The sequence below is a fragment of the Crotalus tigris genome, unplaced genomic scaffold, assembly GCF_016545835.1.
Source record: "Crotalus tigris isolate CLP2741 ecotype Arizona unplaced genomic scaffold, ASM1654583v1 scf7180000024351.1097467, whole genome shotgun sequence".
NCBI lineage: Eukaryota > Metazoa > Chordata > Lepidosauria > Squamata > Viperidae > Crotalus > Crotalus tigris.
In genome coordinates this window covers 874,266-899,251 of record NW_024100520.1, presented here as the reverse complement: position 1 = coordinate 899,251, position 24,986 = coordinate 874,266, and the positions used below count along the sequence as shown (strand labels likewise).

Genomic DNA, 24,986 nt, shown 5'->3' with positions numbered 1-24,986 from the left:
AAACTCTCCTGGTGAACGTGCTTTATTCATTCCATTTATAATTATGCCCGGGAGTCGCATTTTCACCATCATTATTGAATATATATATATATATATATATATATTTGTGTGTGTAGGTCTTTGGTTATTCGGGTTTTTTCCCACGTCAAATTAGAAGTGTCTTGGTGACGTTTCGACGAAGTCTCATTCGTCATCTTCAGGCTGGTATTTTCGGCTTCATGCTTCTAGGAGCAATGTGTGATCGTAGCTGTTTCTTTCTTTTGACTGCCAGTGGGGGTATGAACTGATTGGATGAGAGCTTGGCTATGTTCTGATTGGATGGAGGTGTGTTCTGATTGATTAGGGGCTTGACTGTGCTCTGATTGGATGGGGGTTTGGCTGTGCTGATTGGTTGGGGGAGTGTTCTGTTTGGGTGGGGGCTTTGTTGTGCTCAGGTTAATCTGAGTTGCAGGGGGATGTGAGATGGTGAGCATTGCTATTTTTTGGCTATCTATCTATCTATCTATCTATCTATCTATCTATCTATCTATCTATCTATCTATCTATCTATCTATCTTACCTGGATTAGACTGTCATTGTTCTGATCATACTTATTTGTCTGCTACTAATAAATATGAATCACTTTGACTGATATTTGTGAGTTGATCATACACACACACATACAGAGAGAGAGAGAGAGAGAGAGCACATTACCTGTTTTCTCTGAACTCTTCTGCTTCCTTTTCTTTCATTGCTGTTTGAGGGTCTTCAACGTCATAAGAGAAGAGGTGAAAGGGGCTATATGGTACATAAGGTAATTTCTCAGTATTTGGAGATGCCTTTGAAGTAACACATGATGAATTTTGGGAAGTAATTTTGAAGACGGATGAGGAGAGTGATGAATGATGAGAAAAAGGATGCAAAGCAACTGAATTAAGGGATGATGAGCTCCTGGAAATATTTGTTCTACAATTCCTGGGAGGCCTTTCATCCTGAGAAATAACACTTGAGATGACTGAAGTATCAGAATTCTGTGGACCATATTTAACCTTCTTTATTTCTGAGAACCCACTGGATTGAAAATATAGATAAAGAAAGGTAAAAAAAAGAAGAGAAAATGGTATTATACAAGTACTTCAAAAAACAGATTATGTTGAAAGCAAAGAGAAATAACTATAGTAGAAATTTAGTTATACACTTTCTTATCTATCAGGAAGACATAGAGGACTCTTGTTAGAATTGGCAATTTTTATCAAAAACAAACGGCACAACTTATAGTTAATGGGGGTTTGTCAGAGATTTTCACAATAGAAAAGGGGATTAGACAGAGATGTCCATTGTCACCATTGCTTTTAACTTTGGAAATATTGCTGATTAAAATTCGAGAATCGCAGCAAATAAAAGGAATAGAAGTCAATAAAAAAGAATATAAATTAAGAGCTTTTGCAGATGACTTGGTGGTTACCCTGTCCCAACCTACTTATTCTGTAGTAGAGTTATTACAATTGATTTACCAATATGGACGGGTCTCGGGTTTTAAAATTAATAATAATAAGACTAAAATATTACCCAAAAATATGACAAATTTGGATAAGCAGACTTTGGTTAACTTGACAGATTTTGAAGTTGTTGATAAGGTAAAATACTTGGGGGTTATTTTATCTGTTTCTAATGTAAAATTGTATAAAAACAATTATGAAAGGTTGTGGGTCAGGGTACAAAGAGATTTGAAAAATTGGGAGAAGTTGCAATTATCTCTTTTGGGAAGAATTGCCGTGATTAAAATGAATGTCCTGCCAAAGTTTCTCTTTTTATTTCAAATGATACCTATCTTAAAGAATGAGGTTAACTTAAATGAATGGCAGAAAGGTATCAATAAATTTATCTGGGCAGGGAAAAAACCAAGAGTAAAGCTTAAAATTATGCAAGATATTCGTGAGAGAGGTGGATTCAAGGTACCAAATCTGAAATTGTATTATGATGCTGTGGTTTTAACATTAATTAGTGACTGGGTTAATTTAACAAATGTAGAAATACTCCACTTGGAGGGTTGGGATTTACTTTTTGGATGGCATGCCTATTTAATTTTTAATAAAAAAGTTGATCGGGTTTTTAAATCTCATATTATAAGGATTTCTTTACTTCGGGTTTGGAGGAAATATTATAGAAGTGATCTTAAAATACCATTTTGGGCTATACCTTGGCATGCAATAGAGGGAATAAGGAGAGGAGTTAAGATGGATAGTGTTTCTTATGCGCAATTACTCAGGTGGGATGGTAAAAATTGGCAGTTAAAATCTTTGGAAGATTTAGCATATGAAAATATTATATATTCATGGTTTCAGTATAGACAAATAGTGGATAGATGGAAGATAGATCGTAATGTGGGTCTGCTTAGAGAAGATGAAAACTTTTTTAAACAAGTAAAAGACCAAAGGCGAACTCACATTAAGAGAATTTATGGGGTGCTAGTAGAACTGGACTCAGAACCAGAACTAATTAAAGAATGTATGATTAAATGGGCACAAAATTTTGGTGACAGTTCTACTAGATACCTGGGAAACCATCTGGGTGAGGAATGTTAAATTTACACAAACCCAGAACTTAAGGGAGAATTTTTACAAAATGTTTTATAGATGGCACCTTGATCCACAAAAAATGTCTCGTATGTATCCTGACTTATAGCCTAAATGTTGGAGATGTGATTGTTTGGATGCTACTTATTATCCTATTTGGTGGTCATGTAAAAATATAAAAGCTTTTTGGATTAAGATATGGTGGAATATTCAAAGAATTTTTAGAAGGAGGGTAAAATTTACTCCACAATTGTTTTTGTTAGGTATCGTTACTGATTGTGATACTAAGGAGGTTATACTGATGTTAAATTTAATTACAGCCGCAAGGTTGTTAGTAGGGCAATATTGGAAGAAGGAATCTCTGCTTACCTTGCAAGAGTGGTTTTTTAAAGTTTCTTATCTGGCGGAAATGGCAAAGATTTCGGCTTTCTTAAAGGACCAATCACAAGAGAAGTTTTTTGCGGTATGGGAAAAATGGATAGATTTTATACAACATAAGTTGGATATAAAAAAATATTACTTAGTTTTTCAATAACTTATATATAAATTTTAATATTTTATAGATTGTATCTTTTTTTTTCTTTTTTCTCTTTCCCTATATTTCCCATTTTTATTTTATCTTTTTATATCTCTTTTCTTCTTTCTTTTTTTATTCTTTTTCCTTTTAAGTTTTTTCTTTCTTTTAATATTTATGTTTTTTTTACTTATATATTATTGTTAATTATTTTATAAGTTGTTTATGTAATGTATTTTGATTTATCTATGGTCTATACTTCTTAATTTTTTTTTTTTTTAAGATTTGTAGAAATTTTAATTAAGCCTATATTCAGCTCTGGGAAGGTTGGGGGGATGGAGTGGGAGGGTTGGGGTGGGTTGGATTTTTTTTTCCTTTTTCTTTATTTGTAAAAATTTCAAAAATTTTCAATAAAAAAAAAGAATTGGCAATTTTTAAAATTTTTAAACTATGTTATGGACACTCTCATAAAATGTCTATGTATTGAAGATAGCCATTTCAAAAAATGTCTCTTGTAATATGTATCTCTAGGTCAGAGGTGGGGTTGAAGAGTTGATGTCCACAAGTCATAAAAGGGTCATAGTTTCCCACCCATGCTGTAGACAAATCACAAAGTACTTTCCAGGAAGGAAACTGGTAAATTTTTTTTGAAGGTCTCTTCTGGAACATAGAATCATAGGGCTGGAAGCAAACTGTGAGATCTTCTAGTCCAATCCCCTGCTCAAGGCAGGAGAACTTATACAATCACGGTCAAATGGTTGTTCAATCTTTTTTTGAAAGCCTGCAGTGATGGAGCACCCACAATTCCGGAAAGCAATTATTCGATCAGAAAATTTCTCCTTACTTCTAGGTTAGTTCTCTCTTTAACAAGCAACTCAGTTCAATTCCTGGTAATGTCTGGAAAAATCTATATAGTTTTTTCGATAACATTTTCTTAAGTGGTTTGCCACTGTCCCCTTCCAAAAGCTGAGAGAGACTTTCTTGGCAAAAATCATCCAGCAAGGACTAGAACTCACAGCTTCCTGTTTTTAAGCAAGTGCCTTAATTACCACACCCAATGGCTTTAAGTTTTCTGCTACTCCAAAAATAATTTGTAAATTCCACCTTCTTTTTTGAAAGTAAAAAGGAACCACTAGGCTGTAGCTATTATTTTATTTTAATCATTATAAAGGATAAAACTTTGTTTTGTTAAATATCAGCTTCCCATATCAATTTTATACAAAAAGGGATTTTCAAAAAGTAAATATAAAGGTCAGGTAGAAAGAACGATGGGCACACTGGTGCTTACTGAAACTATGATATCTATTCATGTCCTTGAAGAAAACTTCCCCAAATGATTCCACTATGGTATTCATCTGTAAGTTTGCCTTTCCCACCTAGAAATACTTGAGAATTCCAGAAAATAACTCCTAACATTTAGATGGTGTCAGCTGACACAGTATTTGAGAGAAATATGTTTAGTAGTTTCCTATTAAAAATAGGGGCTTATATTAAATACTGTCTTCCAAAAAAATTTAAAAAACACAAGGTTTTTGTGAAGGTATTGTAAAAGCTAAAGAATATTAGGCTGTTCCCCTCTGCTATCAGAGAGAAAGGTCCACTACAGAAGTAAAGTTTGCAAAGTTGGGAGGTTTGCAGCACTATAATTGCTGTGATAAAGGAGCTCTATTAGAGATGAAGAATTAAAAAACAAAATAAATCAAACATCAGATGAAAAAGAGAAGAGGGAAACATCTGACTCTGGTAAACTTCTGTCCTAGTTATGCTGGGGAATTCAGGAAATGTAACTTTCTTCCATTATTTTTGTTTTGTTAAAATGAAAACACAACTAAGAAACAGGTTTTTTCCCAATTTAATTATGGTAAAGTAAAAACATTGAAACCAATGGAGACAATCATGACTATTGTACATGGGTATACTTTAACCATAATTAAGTCTGGTAGCAAATCAATATATGTATAATGAGATATTATGTGCAGGTTTAATTTTAGTAAAATGCACATTCTAACAATATACTATAATATTGCAAATGTTTGTTAGTTGTTTCAAGAAATGTTGAAGAGGTTACTGAGGTCATGATCCTAGTACCTGGCATTGATCTGCCCAGTAGCCTCTTCCTCCCTCTCATCCTCTGTACCGGGCTTTATGACTGGCTGTTCTTCTTCCTTGTCGTAAGCATTCTCTCTAGGACAAAACAAAGCATGCAAGTTGGACAGCAACCCAAAACACACAAGAGATCTAAGGAAATATTATCAGCGAAACAAAATAAAACTGGAAATGAAAGATAAAAAGGATAAATAAACATGGGTTCTATCTGCTAATAAAATGAGATGCAAAGGAGATTGATATGAAGCAGATTTGGGGCCTAAAATATTCCATTCTCAACCATTCTGGGGACTTTTGCTGCTAGACAGAGACACTGGATAACAAGAAAAGATGATTTGTGTATATAAAATGCCATGGAGGGATGGAGACAAGGGAGATGAATTATCTGTGAAGTGATTAAACAAAATTGTATTCAGGTGATTTTAGCAAACAAGCCACCATTGAACTCTGGGAACTAAAGATAATTTTAATATTCATTTCAAGTTATCATGCTTTATTATTTTCAGAGTCACATATCTTATTTCACGATAGTGTACTTTAGCTATTGTTTCTTTCATTTCCTCATCATTCGCTCTATTTTTCTACTTTGTTCTACTTTCTTCCTATGAATTCTCTTCTCCAACGCTTTTATCCAAACATGTTTTTTAAAACAACCTTTCCCATTATATTGATCCTATACATCATATATTTGGTTCATTTTGTAATTTTCTATTTTGTGTAGATAGTTTGGTGTCCTCTTATTAATTCTGTAGGTAGTGTCATCCCCCTCCCTAATTCAGTGTTGGCTCTGTTATTAACATACGTACAGTTTTAAATCTTTTGTCTTATTTCATCTTTCTAAGTGATATTATTCATTCTATGCAGCAGCAGCATCAATTAACTTTCTTTCATATTAAGTTCTTTCCTGTATTTGGAATACTCTTTGTACTGTGAATGTGTGGTAAGATACATATTGTTTATGCCTGTCAGATCTGCCCCAGGCTGCCCTCTCAGGAAAGTAAGATTGTTGAATCCATTGAGTTGAATCAAAAGAACCTTTACTGAGAGAAACTGGATGAAATAAAATCAGGTGGAATCTGAAGATTCTGCACAAAGCACAAATAAATTATTTCAGTTTCCCAATCCCAACCATTATGGCCAGTCCATTGGCAGTCAATCGGTGCTGAGAAGATGTTTTGAGAATGCTGAGGTGCTAGGCAGATAACGGTTCACAATCAGGGCACAATGACCTTGGAATCTAGCAAAAACTGGCTGGGAAGGAGTCCGTCCTATCTCCAAAGACAGTCTCCCTCCCTAATTCCCAAGTGAACAGCAGCAGCAAAAAATCCCAAGCATGCCATCTCCCCGCCTCCTCAGCACAATGGCAGGATACCAGAGTACAAATGGTGGACTTGACATGCTACCCCCTGAACCGCGACGTTAGTCCTGCAAAACAAAACACAATAAAGGTGAAAAGAGGTTAGGGCTGACAGCTTACTTAGGTTTATCAGGATATTGATTATGAAACTATTTAAGGAGCCTAGCAGTTTTAACATGGTGTTGGTCAACCCATTCATTTTGGGATTCAGAAAAATCTTTCCATGCAACCAAATATTGAAACTTTCCCCGATGTTTGTATGAATCTAAAATATCCCTAACCTCAACGTGTTGTTCCCCTTTTATTATTAAAGGCTCAGGCAGTGATGGCAATTCAGATCTAAGTTGGGAGGTAATCTCAGTAGTGAATATGTCATAGGGATTTGGGAAAATCTAGTCCCACTGTTACTGGGTTAATAATGAGCTTGATGGGGAAGGGACCTACATATTTGGATCCTAACTTCTTCGATAGTTGCAGAGATTGCAAGTATCAGGTGGATAGGTAAATGTGGTCATTGATATAAAAGGTTTTTGGTTCCATGCACTTTTTGTCAGCTTGCTTTTTGTATGCTTTCCTAGAATCTGCAAAGAACTTCCTCACAACTGACCAGGTATTTCATAATTGGGAGACCCATTCTTTTACAGAAGGCATAGGGGGATCATTCAAAGGTAGCTCAGGCATGGGAGTGATGTCTTGTCACATTGCTACCTTGAAAGGAGTGAACCCTGTACAACTGTGTACCAAATTATTGTATGCTACCTCCACAAATGGTTAAAAGGTATGTCCAGTTGTCCTGTTGATAATTAACAGGTATTGTTCCAATACAGAGTTTGTGTGTTCGCACCCCTATTGGTTTGGGAGTGGTGGCTGGAGGCAAGCTCTTGATCAGTCCCTAGAAGATTTAGGAATGCTTACCAGAACTTGGAAGTGAATTGTACCCCCCTATCGGAGGTTATGTGTTGTAGGGCTCTGTGCAGTCAGTAGACATGTTGCACAAAAAACTTGGCTAGCGCATATGCCGAGGGAATTTTTTGGCATGGGACAAAGTGCAACTGCTTGGAAAACAAATCAGTTATAACTCATATAATTGTATTTATTGAACTTTCTGGGAGTTCTACTACAAAATCCATGGAGATTTCTCTCCAGGGTGCCATTGGCTCAGCCACTGGTTGGAGGAGCCCTGGGGTTTGTCCTTGCCACCACTTGGCAGAGGCACAAATCAGGCAACTTGCCACATAACTATTAATGTCCTTCTTTAAGGGTGGTTAATTAAATGTGAAGTTTTCAAAAACCAAAATGCCCAGCAGTTTTTGAATCATGGCTTTTATCCAGAACCAGTAGCCTCTGACTCTCTGATATATATGGTGTTTTCCCAAAAATAACACCCAGTCTTTTGGCTCCAAAAGATGTATTATAGCTTATTTCCAGGGAAACACGGTATCAGGGTGATCAGCCCGGCTGGGTGCCCTAGAGTCAGATAGTGCAAGGGGGACAAAGGTTTCAGCAACAGCTGCAACCTGCCAGCCCCTTAGCCAGCACACTCTGGGGCTGCGCAGCCCACACAGCGGTGTGTTGATTATTTGTCCAAACAGCAGTTGGAGGCAAAGGCATGGGGGAGGCATGCGATTTGGATGCACCATGTGGCCACCTGCCCTAGCATGGCCATGGGTGGCTTGTCCTCGTGGCGGCAGTACTGGCAGCAGCAGCAGGCAGAGACAGGTACAGAGGGGAGGCAGGCAATTCTAATGCACTGCCTCCTGCCTCAGTGCAGCCACAGACAAACTGAGAGACAGTGGGACAGAGTAGACAGGCAGCTGCGTAGTGCATCAGGATTGCCTGCCTCTGCCTACTACTAGTGCTGCCATATGTTGGGATCAGATGCCTCAGCTTGGGAGGCCAGCCCGGTGGTCGCAGCACTTGGTACAGTTATACTGAAGCATTCTTGACAGGGCATCACCCAGAAAATTTTTGCCTCCTGGGAAGTAGTGCAAAATAAAGTTAAATTGGTTACAGTACTGTGCCCATTGGACTTGTTTGGGTGACAGCTTATGCGGGTTTTCAATGCCTCTAGTCTAAATTCTTGTGGTCAGTCGACACTTCAAAAGGTAATTTGCTCCCTTCAAGGAAGTAGCTCCCTGTTAAGAATGCTCAGCACATGGTGTAAGCTTCCTTTTCCTAAACTGCCCATCTATGTTCAGTTTCTGACAGTTTTCTAGAAATACAGGCACAGGGTTATGGGTTGCCTTGTTTGTTTCCTTGCAAGAGTATGGCCCCTACAGCCACATTGCTAGAGTCTGCCTGAATGGGACATTTGGATCTAGGTGTTTGAGGACAGGTTCAGTTGCAAATAAGCTTTTAAGTTTCTTGAACTGACACTCCATTTAGAGGTTGAGCTAGGCTTGGGCTTATCTTCCCCTTTTGTCTTTGAAAGATTAGTGATGGGGAATGCAATCTGGGCAAAAGATGGGATGAATTGGTGATAAAAATTGGCAAAGAAGCTTTGCAATTGCTTTCTGGTGCATGGTGGGCCCAATCCAATACTGCCTGGACCTTTTGGGGGTCCATCTCAATTTCTTCATGCGATATGTGGTAATTTAAATAATCTATTTTACCTTGGTGTACAACTTAGCAGCTTTTAGTTTCTTGAGCACCGCTCTTATCAAGTTTACATGCTCAGCTTTTGTTTTGGTGTAGATCAGAATGTAATCTAAGTATACCTGCACCCCTTTGTATTGGTGCTCATGCAGCACCTCATTAATTAGCTACGTGAAGACTGCCGGAGAGCTCTGGAGGCCAAAAGGGAGGACTTTAAACTGGAAACATCCCAGTGGATAATTAAAAGCGCTTTTCCATTTGTCCCCCTCTTTGATCCTCACACGATAATAAGCCTCCCATAGGTCTAACTGAGTAAAAATCTTGCCTTGCCAAGTGAACTAGCATGTCCGTCATTGAAGGTAAGGGGTGAACGTTTTCCACACAAACCCCATTTAATCCTCTATAGTCCACAAGTGAAGCGATCCATCTTTTATTCCCCCTGAAATAAAATGGGGGCAGCCACCTGAGGTTGTGCCAACTGGATAAATCCATGGGCGAGGTTTTTAATCAATGAAGGAATGCAATTGCTCTAATTCCCTTGGGGTCATCGAGTAAACTTTTGGCTGGGTAGTTTAGCCCCTGATAAAATCTCTATAGCAATCTATTGATTGGTGAAGGGGGAGCTCATCCAACCCCTTTTCACTGAACATCTCCCTCAAGTCCCAGTATTCTTTAGGGATAGAGCCAAGGTCTCTTCCCTGTTCTTGCGCTGCGGCTCCTGCCTTATAGCCCACTGGACAAGCTTTCTGAACTTGTTCCGGGCCATGTGCTAGGCAGGCTCGCCGGATTTTCAGCAGCCCCTCCTCCAATTTATGTTCAGGTTCCACTTCTTGAGCCAGACCAGCCAACTCTCCATTCTGGGAGCCACTATAAAGCTTAGAATATCGGTATGGTCCCCCAACCACATTTCCATTGGCTCAGTAACAAACATTGCTAGATGCCACCTGCCACAGATCCATCTAGCTGGTAGAATGCCACAGGAATCCCCAATCTTTTTACTAGGGCTGGGTTAACCAGGCATCCGGTGCAACCCAAGTCCAGGAGGGCTAGGAAGTTGGCTTTTAGCCCTGACGACTCAATAATTAACTCTATGGGAACCATTACTTGGGTCTGGGCCACTTACCAAGGGATCAACAATATCAGTGTCACTCAGGCCGACCTTTGGTCAGCAGGATTGGAGTTCCCTCACCACTTTTGGAAGACAGGGTGAACTCAATGATCTTCACTCCTTTCAGCACCATTTCTTGGGATCGTTGTGGCTGTTTAGCAACTTTTCCCATGGGACTAGAATAGAATAAAATAGAGCTGGAAGGGGCCCTGGAGGTCTTCTAATCCAGCCTCCTGCTTGAACAGGAGAACTTATACCATTTCAGACAAGTGACTGTCTAGTCTCTTCTTAAAAATCTCCAGTGATGGAACGCCCACGATTTCTGAAGGCAAGCTGTTCCACTGATTAATTGTCCTCACTGTTAGGAAGTTTCTCCTTAATTCCAGGTTGCTTCTCTCTTTGGTCAGTTTCCAACCAATGTTTCTTGTCTTGCCCTCTGGTGGTTTGGAGAATAGTTTAATGCCCTCTTCTTTGTGGCAGCCCCTCAAATACTGGCATACTGCTACCATGTCACCTGTTTCTTCTTTTCTTTAGACTAGCCAAACACAAGTCCTGCAGCTGTTCTTCATATGTTTTAGTCTCCAGGCCTTTGATCATTTTAGTTGCTCTTCTCTGAACTTTTTCCAAGGTCTCAACATCTTTTTTGTAGTATGGTGACCAAAATTGGTTGCAGTATTCCAGGTGTGGTCTTACTAGGGTTTTATAAACCGGTACTAATAGTTCATGTGATCTTGATGCTATGCCTGTTTATACAACCCAGGATTGTATTAGCTTTTTTGACTGCTGCTGCACACTGCTGGCTCATAGTCAAGTAATAGTCCACTAGGACTCCAGGGTCCCTCTCACGGTTGCTGTTTTTGAGCCAGGTCTCTCCTAATCTGTACTTAAACTTTTGATTTTTCCTGCCTAAATGTAAAACTTTGCTTTTCTCTACATTAAAACTCATTTTGTTAGATAGGGCCCATTGTTCAAGTTTGTCAAGATCTTTTTGGATTCTGAGCTTGTCTTCTGGAGTGTTGGCTATTCCTGCCAGTTTAGTATAATCTGCAAATTTGATAAGCTCCCCTTCTATTCCCTCATCTAAGTCATTAATAAAGATATTGAAGAGTACTGGTCCTAAGACAGAGTCTTGTGGTACCCCACTGCTTAGTTCTCTCCATGTGGATATAGTACCATTGAGGACTAATCGCTGAGTATGGTTTATCAGCTAGTTATAGATCCATCTGATGGTGTTTTTGTCTATCCCACTTTTTCTAGCTTACTTAGCAGCAGGTTGTGGTCTACTTTGTCAAATGCCTTACTGAAGTCTAAGTATACTACGTCCACAGCATTCCGCTGGTCTACTAGTTTAGTCACTTTATCAAAGAATGAAATAAGATTGGTTTGGCATGATCTGTTTTTGACAAGCCTGTGCTGGCTACTGATTATAACTTTGTTTGCTTCTAGTTGTTTGCAGATCTGTTTTTTGATTATCTTTTCCAGGATCTTTCCAAGTATTGATGTTAGACTGATTGGTCTATAGTTTCCTGGGTCTGGTTGTCCCCCCCTTTCTTGAAGATGGGAACCACATCAGCCCTTTTCCAATCATCAGGTACTTCCCCGGTGCTCCAGGATTTTTGAAAGATATGGTACAATGGTTCTGAGATAATATCTGACAGCTCCTTCAGAACTGTGGCATGCAATCTGTCAGCTCCTGGTGATTTATATTCATCAAGGTTGGGTAGGTGTTCTCTTACCATTTTCTTGCTTATTTTAATTTTTGTTTCTAATTTGTCTTTTGCAGTAGTTTTTTTGGCATGCTGAGCTATAATTTCTTTTTGTGTGAAGACTGATGCAAAGAATGAGTTAAGCAACTCTGCTTTCTCCCTACTGCCTATTACTTCCTTGCTACCTTCTCTCTTTAGTGGACCTTCTTTCTTTCTTGTTATTAATATGTTGAAAGAAACTTTTTTTTATTGTCCTTGATCTGTTGCAAATCTTCGTTCCTTCTGAGCCTTTGCTTTCCTGACTTTCCTGACTTCAGAACATCTTTGTATGTTCTGGCTGTCTGCTGATAGTCATTCAATTCTTTGATGAAAGGTTTATTGGACAGCAGGATGATAGTAGAGTATTTGAAGCAAGAAGGGATAGAATACATCTCCAGTGATTTATAAAAGATGAGGATGAAAATGGGGGTCAGTTGATTAGCACAGACTTTCAAGCAAAAGGGAGTTAATGTAAGGACCCACCCCACTTTGCATCTTAAGAAAACAGAACTCTTGGAATAGTTCTTCCAACAGGCATCCTTTATTAAGAGAAAATGGTTGCAGGCATTCTAGACAGGACTTGGGGTCCAAGCTCTCCCATTCAAGGTTTTAAGGGGTTCCCTAGTAGCCCCACCCAATCACCCCCTTCTTCCAGCAACAGTCTCAGGCATTACACTCCCACCCCCTTTTCCTTACTGCCAGCTGGATGGAGACTTCAGAGAGAACTACATGAAAGGTAATAGCCTCCTTTGTTATGGTTAGTTCTTTTGGTGATATCCACATCCAGTCCCTTTGAGGGCCATAAAGCCCCTTTGTTCACCCCCTTCCCTTCATCGTATGACAGAATCCAGAGAAGGCAGAAATGGGGTTTTCTATAGTTGATAACTAGAGATGAAATATAATTGGATTCTGACAGTTACTCTGTTTGGCCCTGCTGTTTTTCCATCTTTGTGAAATAGACTTTGCATATATTTTCCTGTGATCACTGGAGAAGGGGGACCCAGAGTGATGGAGTCGGATATAGGAGACTTAGCTGCTGACTTTCAGTTTTTCACAGTGGTGCAGTAGCCAAGGGATCATGGGGCTCCACTCCTTACAGCTGATTTCTGCCTGCCAGGGGAACCTAAATGGGCCTGAAGTTGCCCATAGAAGCAACACAGAAGGGGAAAAGCCGTCCAGAAACCGGCAGAAGAAGAAGCTAGCTCAACTTCTGAGTCTAACCCAAGCTACAAGCAACTGAAGTCCTAAAGTACTCCTTCAAGCTGACTGTAAAAAATGTGTTTGGAACTGGGTAAGAACAGTGATTTTCTCTCTTCTATTTTGAAACTGATTTCCTGGGGAAAAAAACCCAAGAAGCAAAAAGCCTCGGAAAGTGAGAAGGAGTGGGACTTTTGCCCCACCCTCCTGGAGATGGAAGTGGCGAATTAAACCTTTCAGGGGGAATAGAAATATATTGAAATAAAAAGAATATAAGACTTAATTTGGATAAGTTTGAAATCGGTGGAATCTGTTAAGATTTTCCTTTTATATCATCAAAACAGAAATAAATGTTTATTACTGAAAGAACTGGTGATGACATCTAGTGGTGGATGAAAATATTACAACAGCTGCTTTATTACAGAGACTGGCAAGGCCCAGATAAAAAGATAAAATTTGATCTTGGTGACCTTCAATGTCTTAATAACAAAGAACAGCTGTGACAAAAAAAGAAGGAAACATCTTGGGCTTTCTATAAAGTGAGAATTATAAACTCTAAAAAAAAAAAAGAATTGACCTTTCTGGATTACAAATACTAACTCAACTGTGACTTTAAAGCTGTCTGCAGAGAAAGGAAAATTCTGATTTTTTGCTATCATGGAAAACCAGAGATCTGCAGAAAGAATATACCAAGAAAAAACAAATATTTTTCAGAAGGAGATCTATGCTATATTGCAACTAATCTAAACAATAATAATCTCAAACCATGAGGAAATTAAACATAACCTTGAAAACATAAATAAACACATCTCCAATTTAACTTTACAACATAAAAATTCTCAGAAAATAAAAAGAGAGTGAGCAGATAAAACAGACAACTGATTACGAGACAGAAGAAAGAGATTTCAAGATGGAATTTAACAATACTAGGAAATATGACTTATCATAGATGGAAAAAAATTTACAGGGAACTCTGGACATGGAAAAGACAAACTTTAAGACAAATTTTAAGATTACAAAATAAGTTTGAAGATAAGAAAAAAGATTTGGTAAAATGGATTTTGCTAGGGGAATTATGAGATCTTGAGAGACAAAAAATAATAAATAAAATCAAGAAAGACAAAAAGGAAAAGATTTTCAATTAATATGAAGGGGCGAAACCTTCCTATAAAAACATTTTACCTGTTTTGCCTTTTGTATCTACAACAACATTTATAAAATTATGGAAAGACTCTTTGACTCATTGAAGCATATTGAACAGGAATGATGTTGGAGGGGAAAAAAAGGCTAAAGTGAGAATCAAGAAATTAGATGATGGGAATTACCAGAGGGAGTATTTAAAAATTAAACATTTGTTTGAATATGTTTAAAGAAATAGAAAGATTTTGAATATAAATGAAGATTAGTTTAAGAGGGATGAGCCCTTAAAGTAATATAGTATGCCTTCTTTCCTTTTTCTTTTGTGTGTGTGTTTTTTTTTACATGCGAAATATAAAAATGTTGGGATGGTTTATATAAAAGAAATGTTTTCTTTGTTTTTGTCTTTGCTCTTATTTTCTTTTTAAGATATGAGAAATGTAAAAATGTGATGGCTTGTATGAGAAAAAAGATTTAAATACTTAAGTGTAATTAATTTTGAGAAAATCTTAGCCAGTAAGAATGATTTAAATACTGTGGGGAAAACAAATTTAAATAAGGATGTAAACAGGATTTATGATGAGGCAATCAAGATGATCAATGAAAAGAAGCTTTATACTGATGTTTTTATTATTTGCAGAAAACATTTGAGAAAAATGTTTATATTAATTGTTATTTATTCAAATAAGAAGTGTATTAATTTAAGGTTGGCTAAAGAGAATATTATTGGAAAAAGAGGAAATCAAGTAAAGTCAAGTAATTCTATATGGATTATAGAATTATAGAAATTAATTGTTATTGTTTTTTAAATACTAACACGGACAACACGATGTTTACCAAATATTAAGGTGTATGTTAAAAATCATAAAACATTTTTTTTTAAAAAAGGAGACTTAGCTGTTGTTCTTGTATCTGAGATGGAGAGGACAGTGATAACTGACAGTAGTCTACTCCCAAACCTACTCTAGAACACATTCAGGTCATCTGCCAGTTGCTGATTCTCTTCTGCAAGGGATTGTAGCCAGTGATATTTTTACTGGTTAATTTGCAGAGAGCTGAATCCTCAGCTTTTTAGAGTAGCTTCTTTTTGTTGCCCTGATTTACCTTACTGCCTGATTGTACAACATTCTATCTCCTTTCCTGTAGGCTTCCTCTTAGGCATGACATAGATGTTTGAGCTTAGCTGTAAACCAAGGTTTATTATTACAATGACATAATTAGTTTTTAAGACAAGAAGACTGTTCAGCAGAAATGCTAGAATATGTACATTTTAGGGAGAAAACTATATATGATGAATATGCTAACATATAATCATACATGGAAAAAGGATTTTTATTTTTTATTCTATACACATGTTATTATTATATACACGTCCTCTAGCCTCCAGAATCAATATGACAAATAAAATTGATCATTTGATCTCTAAAATGTAATAAGGCTCTTGGAAAATGTTTTTTACTCCCAAAACTCTTTTAAGACTCATAGTGATTGGTGAGCAACAGTTAGCAGAGCTGTTTGTTCATCTATATCAGCGGTTCTCAACCTGTGGGTCATGACCCTTTTGGGGGTCGAATGACCGTTTCACAGGGGTCGCCTAAGACCATCGGAAAACACATATTTCCGATGGTCTTAGGAACCGAGACACCGCTCCACATCCATCTCCGCATGGCCTCCTCCGCCATTTGCAGAGAGAGAGACAGAGAGGCACTTTCGCTTCCCTTTTCTCTCTCTCAGGTGGACTTACTTCCTGCAGGGCTCCTGATTGGTCTTATGCCTGTGTGCCCCACCCCTGGGAGAAGCAAGGCCAGGGCCTCGTGGCCTTGGAGCTGCCCAGGGAAGCCCCGGGATCCCTGTTGGGAGCGGCCTGCTGAAGGCTCTGCTGAGCAGGCCAGCCCTCCCACAAGCTGCGGCCCAAGGGAGACCAGCCCCTGCAATCCCCAGCCAGCTTGACTATTGGACCCGCTGGCGAGGAAGGCACGCCAGTGTCCAGGCTGCTGGGAAGGAAGAAGAAGATTCAGCAAAGGTAGAAGAGGAGAGCTGCCTCCTGGGGCCCAGTGCTAGTGGCAGCTTACTTGCCATCCTCTTCCTCCTCCCCTTATTCCTCCTATTGCCCCCAAGGCGGCTTGGGCAGGCGCCAGGGCAAGAGGGGTGCCTGGGGGGAGCAGCTGGGTTGGCAGGCTGCACGGCACCAGCCCCCACCATGGCTCCATTGATGGACGGAGGACCAGGCCAGGCAGCATGTGGGCGGCGGGGACCCCTGATGATGCAGCAGCAGCTGCCGCTGTCCCCACTGCCCCCATGCTGCCCGGCCTGCTCCTCCGTCCATCAATGGAGCCATGGTGGGGGCTGGTGCCGTGTGGCCTGCCAGCCTGGCTGCTCCCCTCAGGCACCCCTCTTCCTCCCAGCTCCCGCCCGAGCTGCTTTGGGGGCAGCAGGAGGAAGGAGAGGAGAAGGGTGAGAAAGCCGCTGCTGCCGCTGCCGGCTGAGCTGAGCTGCGGCGCCGAGCCGGTCTCCATGCCTCCTGGTTGCCTGGCTGCGCTCTGCCCCCGGCCGCCCTCCGCATCGTGCAGGAGTTTCCCCCACGCCGCCCAGCCCGCCTCCCTCACCATCGAAGGCTGCCTCGGCCTTCCCTTCCCCTTCCCGTTAATCTCTCCTTCCTTCCTTCCTTCCTTCCTTCCTTCCTTCCTTCCTTCCTTCCCCCTTCAATCTCCTTCTTTCTCCATCTCCTTCCTTTCCCCTTCAATCTTCCTTCCTTCCTTCCTTTCTTTTCCTTTCAATCTTCTTCCTTCTCCATCTCCTTCCTTTCCCCTTCAATTTTCCTTCATTCCTTCCTTCCATCTCCATCCTTTCCCCTTCAATCTCTTTCTCCTTCCTTCCTTCCCCCTTCAATCTCCTTCCTTTTCCATCTCCTTCCTTTCCCCTTCAATCTTCCTTCCTTCCTTCCCCTTCCCTCCCTCCCAACATTTTTGAGCAAGGAAGAGCAAGCTTCTCCATCGAGCATTGCTATATTGTTTTTGTGATTAATCACTATGTTTTAATTATGTTCAGTTTGTAACAATGAAAACACACCCTGCGTATCAGATATTTACATTACAATTCATAACAGTAGCAAAATTACAGTTATGAAGTAGCAATGAAAATAATTTTATGGTTGGGGGTCACCACAACATGAGGAACTGAATTAAAGGGTCGCAGCATTAGGAAGGTTGAGAACCACTGACCTATATAAATACAGTATAAATTAGATATTCAGCCCCTGATCATCAGTGGAAACCGGGTGGAGTGAGTGGTTAGCTTTAGGTTTCTGGGTGTTATCATAAAGGAGGACCTAACCTTAACCCTTTTGCCAGGAAGTAATAGTATTCCAAGTGCCTTTGGTGTATTGCCATTCTGGCCACACGACCATAAAAATTGTCTTCAGACAACGCTAACTCCCTCGGCCAAGAAACAGAGATGAGCAACATGCTCTAGAATCGAACAGTGTGTGTGTGTGTGTGTGTGTGTGTGTGTGTGTGTGTGTGTGTGTATACACAAACACACACACACAAATACAGTAGACCAGAGTCAAAAAAATGTGGAATAAACAGCATTGCTACCAGATGGATTTGAAATTGGCTGACCAACTGCACTCAACATGTAGTCTTCAGTAGAACTATATCTACATTCAGGGAAGCATGCTGTGGGGTACTACAAAGTTCTGTCTTAGGCCTATTATTCCTCAGCCTCATGATTTAGATGAAAGGCTATAAGGGGAATCATCAAATTTGCAGAGAACAAGATGAGGTGAATTGTCAATACGTTAGTAGACTTGAATATTTGGAACTATCCAACAAAATGCAATCTAATGAGAAAAGAAAGATTAACCTTAGATAAGAAAAACTGAATGCATAGGTATTGCTGATACCTAGCTCAACAACATTAACTGCAAAAGAAATCTGGGAGTCCGAATGGACAATCACTTAAGTATAAGCCAGCAGTGTGCTGCAGCTGCCAGAAAAGCCAATGCAGTCCTATCAACAGAGGGACAGTATCAAGATTATGTGAAGTGTTGGCACTGCATTATATTGTATTGATAAGATCACACTTGGAATACTGCATACAGTTTTGGTCAACACTATTCAAAAAGATGCTGAGATTCTAGAAACTGTGCAGAAGAGACCGATGAAAATGATTAGGAAACTGGAGGATGAACATATGATCCAGGTACTGGATATGTCTAATCTAACAAAAAGAAGAACTAGGCATGACATGATAACAGTATTGCAATAGTTGAGGGGCCATCACAGAGAAGAGGGGGACAACCTATTTTCCAAAGCACCTGAGGGCAAGACAAAAAGTAACAAAGGGTAGCTTATCAATTTATAACTAAGGAGAAATTTCCTGGCAGTGACAACAATTAACCAATGGAATGGTTTGCCTCCAAAAATTGTGAATGCTCCATTACTGGAGGTTTTAAAAGAAATTGGATGGCCATTTGTTTGAAATGGTATACAGGTTTCCTGCTTGAGCAGGGGATTGAACTAGAAGATTCCAAGATCTCTTCCAATTGTTATTCTGTATTCTAAGCAGGCTTCCCTTTGCAGAGAACCCATGATTGAAACTGAGTGAAAAGATGTTGACATACAAATTTATATACAAGCTGGTTCAACAAGTACTTAGACCTAGTGTGAGAGAAGAAAAGTTATAAAGAACAGACAAGGAGAGCAGCTAATATTTCTCATTTTCCAGCTGGAAAATTAGAATAAAATTGCAATCTATAAATTGAATTGAATTAATGTACGATGTAATTTTTTTTTGTAATTTTGTACCTCAGATTGCATTGCCTGTTTCTCCCAGATTTCCCTATCTTCCTAGTCTTCATATCCTTCATCCCAGCTTATAAAGATCCATTGGTGTTCATAACCATGGAATTTTCACCAAATCAAGTCACATTTGAATTAATAGTTTGATGTCTATACTGTTCCAGATAAAATAATACTCGTTCTCAGCTGTGTAGACTGGTCTTATAAAATACTCTATTTTGATTTTCAAATTTGAAAACTATTGTACCATAAACATTTATGGCAAAACATCTTCCCTCCCACATACCAAATTTTTAAAATGAAGGTAAATTTGTAAAATAAAAGTTTTGATGTAAAGTATATGTTTGAATTTGAAATATATACCAGATTACTGTAAATGTAGCAGTGGGAGTATGGCTCAGTGGTTAAAGATGCTGAGCTTGTCAGCTGGAGAGCTGACACCCTGGGTTCGAGACCCAAGTACCATGTAACAGGATGAGTTCCCATTACTTGCCCCAGCTCCTGCCCATCTAGAAGTTTGAAAACATAAAAATGCAAGTAGATTAATATGTATCACCTTGGTGGGAAGGTAACAGTGTTCTGTGCATCTTTGGTATATAGCCATGCTGGCCCCCAGACCACAAATATTGTCTTTGGACAATGTTGGCTCCCTTGGCCAAGAAACAGAGATGAGCATCATGCCCTAGAGTTGGACACGACTGACTTTACCTTTACTTTACAGTATATGAGTCAGACCTATCTATTCATTTCATTTTATCTTTTGGGTATTGCCATTCTGTTGGGAGGGGAGAGGTTTTGCTCTTTGGGAAGGGGGGAAGCTCTGTGGGCTCTGAGATGTAGTTCCTTTGCTTTGTTCTTTTCACCTTTGATGCATCTCTCTGGGTATGAAAGGGAAGAGGAATGTGCCTAGGGCCATGTGTCTTATTTCTATTCTGCTGGAAAGAGGCCGGGAAGAAAACAAAACGAAATGACTGAGAACTTCAGTTTATCACTTTGGTTCTCACAACAACTTTGCACCTGTGGATTGGCTGAAATCAAACAGGATAGTTGGGCACTGGGGAGGGGTTTAAAAGGAGAGTTTTAATGTACTGTTTTGCATGAGAATTATTCAGATCTTGCCTTGCAATTCTGCTATCACTATCTCTCAATAAAAGTTCCTTTTGAAATGATGCCAGTTTCAGAAATTCTGTTTTCCTGGGACTGCTAGCTGAGGCAGGACCTTAAAATATGCACTTCTTCACAATAACGAGCAATGACAAAGATTAGTTGATATATCAGCAAGCATAAATGATCAAAGATTTCTAAAAAGCATGAAAGCAACATTGCCGTAATATGGATGTTATATAACTGAAAAGAAGTTACTAATTTTTTTAATTAAAAAGCTAAGTAGGTATTAAGAAGCCAGCACTGAAATGATATATTTCAATGAATACATTAAATAACTTCTTTTATAGCAGCTTCTTGCAGTCTTTTGAATTCTTATATGATTGTGATTACATCAAGCCACCATATTTTTATTTCCCCCATATACTTTATCAGTAAATAAAAGAAGATGTTTCCATTCATTCCTTTTTGTTTTAATTGGAAAATTGTTAAACTATCAACTCCTACAGGTTGACTATTTCCCTAGGAATTAATTGCTTGCCTTATTTCATTTTTGGTAACTGAGCAAATAGTATATTGTGAAAATATTACACGAGTATATGTCATTTTAAGCAAAATGAATCAGAACCGTGGGTGTGAAGTTTTATCAGCCAATTATAAGTCACAGAAATTTGAAAATATAAAAGGCAAAAAGAATCTAGGAATATTTCTTATTTCTATACCTACTTCTCACTATATTCTTCAGTGCTCTGTCTATGGCCACACATGAAATTAGGGCTTGAATGAGTGAAGGGGCTGGCAGGGGCTGATAAAGTATTCTTGACACTCTGAATGGAATGCCTCCTGCTCTTCCTACGTTCCAGCCCTCTTCTTTCACTGGAACCAAGACTGGCCCTTCTTCTGTCTTTGCAGGCAATAAGAAGAGGTTCTCCACTATCATCATCATCTTCATGTCTCAATGCCATCTAAAAAAATGAAAGGGAAAGTGTAGGGAATAATGCATATAATACATTATACAATGATTTATATATTTGTTTTGTCTCAGAAAGATATATGGAAATGTCTTTTGATGACTGTTATTTATCAAGGCTTCGATAATCTGGATTATGAAGGGCAACAGGAGATTTCAGATGCTTCTTACAAATGTTGAAGAATCAATTTATTTATGTAGAAATTCCAAATATAACATATGTTTCCTGTGTGCACACAAGAGAAATGCCCCCTGAACCCTCAGAGACTGAAAGTAAAAATAATGACATCTTAAGTGCAACTCTCACCTAAAATATTTCCTGTTCCTTGTTATGTACCCTTGCAATGAAAAATACAGATGTTGAAATTTCAAAGAAAGATGGAGAGATGTGTATTTGTGGAAGATCAAAAAGGCAATATGAGAGGGGACTTTCTGCTGTTTTTAATCCCTATCAATCTGTTCCTTGTGTCATTACTGAAATAGCCTCTCTCATTCCTACAATTCTAAATACCACCCTTTCATAGCAGAGAGGCTGTACCCAGGTTTAAAAAAAAATGGTTTTATTTTGAACTGGGAATTAAAATCTTTTGCTATCAATAGTTTAGACAATTATAGTCTCCATCAGCTAAAAGGAGGAAGTTAAAACTATTGTGAAAATTTGAAGAAATAGTATTCATGGAGAAATATATTACCACAGAAAATGAATTAATCTAAATGTATTTATTTCTCTATTCCTTTACCTGTCTCTTAAAGACCAACCCCATGTCCACATTGTGGGAGGTGGAAACAGGAGAAAGTAAGGGATTGCTAGGAGTGGGCAAAGTATAGCATAGCTTTGTGGCCCAGGACCTTTACGGCAGCCATGGCTATCCTGGGTCTCCCAGAAATGGCCTTGCTAAAGGAGTTCTGGTGAAGTTGCATCAGAATCATAACAAAATACAAATGGACTGATCAAACAAAAAATTACCATGGCAATATTAAAGGACTAAGAGACAGAACAGAGAGAACAAAATAGCTACTTTGAACACAGCTGCCATGCGGAATAAAACAGAAGAAATTGTAGAAATAATGGAAAAAAGAGGGATCAAGATAATGGGACTAGCTGATATAAGATGTAAAGGACATGGCAGTAAGAAAGTTTTCAAAGGCTTCTTGTTTATTTACTCTGGAGGGGCCACAGCAAAGAATGGAGTAGGATTCTTCATATATCCAGAAACTGCAAAATGCATACTAGACATCAACTGCTATTCAAATAAAATAATAATATTGAAAATCAAGAGAGAAAAACAAACTGAAACATATGTACAATTACATGCCTCATGCAATGATAATTACACACAAGAATAAATGGATGAGTTCGTCAATGAACTATCTTAAAAGATAGAGAAAGTGGAAGCTAAGAGTATGCTGTATGTAATGGGAGATTTCAACAGTAGAGTAGGTACTAACAGAAAAGAATATGAACAGTTCATTGGCCCATCTGCTTTTAAGAACAGTGAAAGGAACAAAAATGGGCAAAGGATAGTGGACTTGTGCAACCAACACCATCTTTTCATTATTAATACATTTTTGAACACTGAGACTCGCAATATGGTATAAATGGAATGACAACATCCCTAAAAGCCAGACAGATTATATATTAACGTGTAAAAAGAAGGTTCAGAACATTTGATCCAAAAGCTATCCCCAATGGACTATGTGACATATATCATAAGTTGTACAGCTAACAGCAAGACATGATAACTTTAATATTAACAGAAAAAACCAAATGAAAACCAGGAATTAATTAAGATAGCAAAATTTAAGCTAGAAATAACAGAACAAAAGGTGAAGACAGTATTTTATCCACTATCACCAGAGGTGGGAAATGTGGAGAATGAATAGGTTTACAGAACTACCCTGCTTAACACTGCAGAAGGATTATATGGAAAAGGGAAAAGTGGAAAAAGGTGGAATAGGACCAAATACAGTGCATGGTGGTGTGAAGAGGTTAAAGAAGCAGTAAAGGTGGGAAAAAAGTTATATAATGTTGTATAAAATCAGGAAAAGAAGATTATATAAATTATAGATTTCACAGATACCAACAAGATAATCAAGAAGGCACAACAAAAATCCTGAGAGGGCTTTGGAAAAACATAGACATTAGCCTGCAGAATGTTTTTTAGAGTAGTCAAAAGTATATGGAAAAGAAAGGAGAATTATAACATGAAGGGAAGGCCACTAACAGAACCATCAGAAATCATAGAAAGATGGAGAAATACTTCAAAGAGCTCCTCAACCCACTAGGACAGTATCATGAAGAAGCAACACAAGACCACAAAATGATAGAGCTAAAGCCAGAAATACTGATTGATAAAGTAGCAAGAGTTGTTAAAAAGTCACCAAACTACAAAGCATCATGAATAGATAGGCTATCAACAGCAGTAATTTAAATCACAGGGTCAGATGACTACATAGAATCTTTAACACAGCATGAACACAACTAATGGACTTACTGATTGGCATAAAGCAATAATACCACTGTGGAAAAACAAAGGGAGCAAATGAGAATGCACACAGAATTGAGGCATCTCATTCTTGTGTCATGTAGGGTAGCGGTCCCCAACCTTTTTGGCTTTGTGGACTGGTGGGGGAGGAAGGGGATGGTTTTGTGTGCTATTTGTGAAAATGCAGCTTCGAGTGCTTGTGCGCTGCTTGTGCGACCTGGTTCTCAATGGGTCGCAGCCCAGTACTGGACTGTGGTATGGGGATTGTAGACACCTGATGTAGGGAAAATGTACATCAAGATAACAGAAATCAAATTAAGACCAATTAAAAAACTACAACTAGCAAAAGAGCAGATAGGTTTTAGAACAAATAGAAGCTGCATAGATGCAATTTTTGTGCTTAAACAATTAATAGAAAAGAATAGAGAATACAGAAGGATCTCTTTATTGCATTTCTAGACCAAGAGAAAGAATTTGATAGAGCTGATAGGAAATTGCTATAGAGAACATTGACCAAATATAGAGTAAGTAAACATCTTATTAAAGCATGCAAAAGTTTATACAGCAATTGCAGAAGTGTAGTTACAACAAACCAACAAACATTGGAACCCTTCACAGAAATAGCCGTAATAAAACAGGGATGTGTACTATCAACACTATTATCATTTATATTGACAGCATAAGCAAAGAAGCTAAACCCAATAATGGACCTTCCTTAAATAGTTTATCACTGATTGTTTCACATTACTTCTTCTTTGCTTGATTTTTGCAAATGTATAAAAGCTGATTTCATACATAATCAATCATCAAAGAAGCCAATGTGCCCCATGTCCTCATAAAGTTGCTGTAATTTGTCTCTTACTCCAAGAGAAAAGCTGTGCAAAGAGTTGTGGGACAGGGAATATGGGAAGTCACATTTTATCCCACTTCATGAATCCTGTAGTCTCCCCCTCCTCTTAAATAATGGGGCAACATTAACCTCCAGAGTGATGCTTCTATCCTATGAGTTACTATCTGATATATCCAGTGCTGCAATGAGGGAAGAAAAGGAAGGTGGAATGGCACTGAATAACTGCTCCTTGAGCACTCCCACATGGGCCAACTCAAAGAAGAGATGACTGGTTCAAGGAAGAAGAGACAGAGATCTTGGATAGTGCTAATAATATGCTCTTTATAAAGAATATGCTCTTTATAAAGAAAGATGGGAAACAAAGCTGGAAGTCTAGTGGGAAATATCATTAATATAAAGTGATAAAAGAACTTACTATATAATTAATGCATCATTCTGAATAATAATCATGCATGTGGAA

The 24,986-nt window shown here is 38.6% G+C and overlaps 1 protein-coding gene across 7 annotated transcripts in view; it reads right to left on the bottom strand.

Moving 5' to 3' along the window:
• FHOD3 (formin homology 2 domain containing 3) overlaps positions 1-24,986 on the bottom strand; it is a 515,605-nt gene that overhangs the window by 186,026 nt on the left and 304,593 nt on the right. For 6 of the 7 annotated variants that reach the window (XM_039327161.1, XM_039327164.1, XM_039327163.1 and 3 more), the window contains 3 exons: positions 20,947-21,185; positions 5,158-5,253; positions 694-1,050 (listed from right to left, as the gene is read on the bottom strand). In XM_039327161.1, the coding sequence (XP_039183095.1) occupies positions 694-1,050; positions 5,158-5,253; positions 20,947-21,185 (692 nt within the window). The remainder of the gene's footprint in view (positions 1-693; positions 1,051-5,157; positions 5,254-20,946; positions 21,186-24,986) is intronic. The other variant, XM_039327165.1, reaches the window with a different exon arrangement.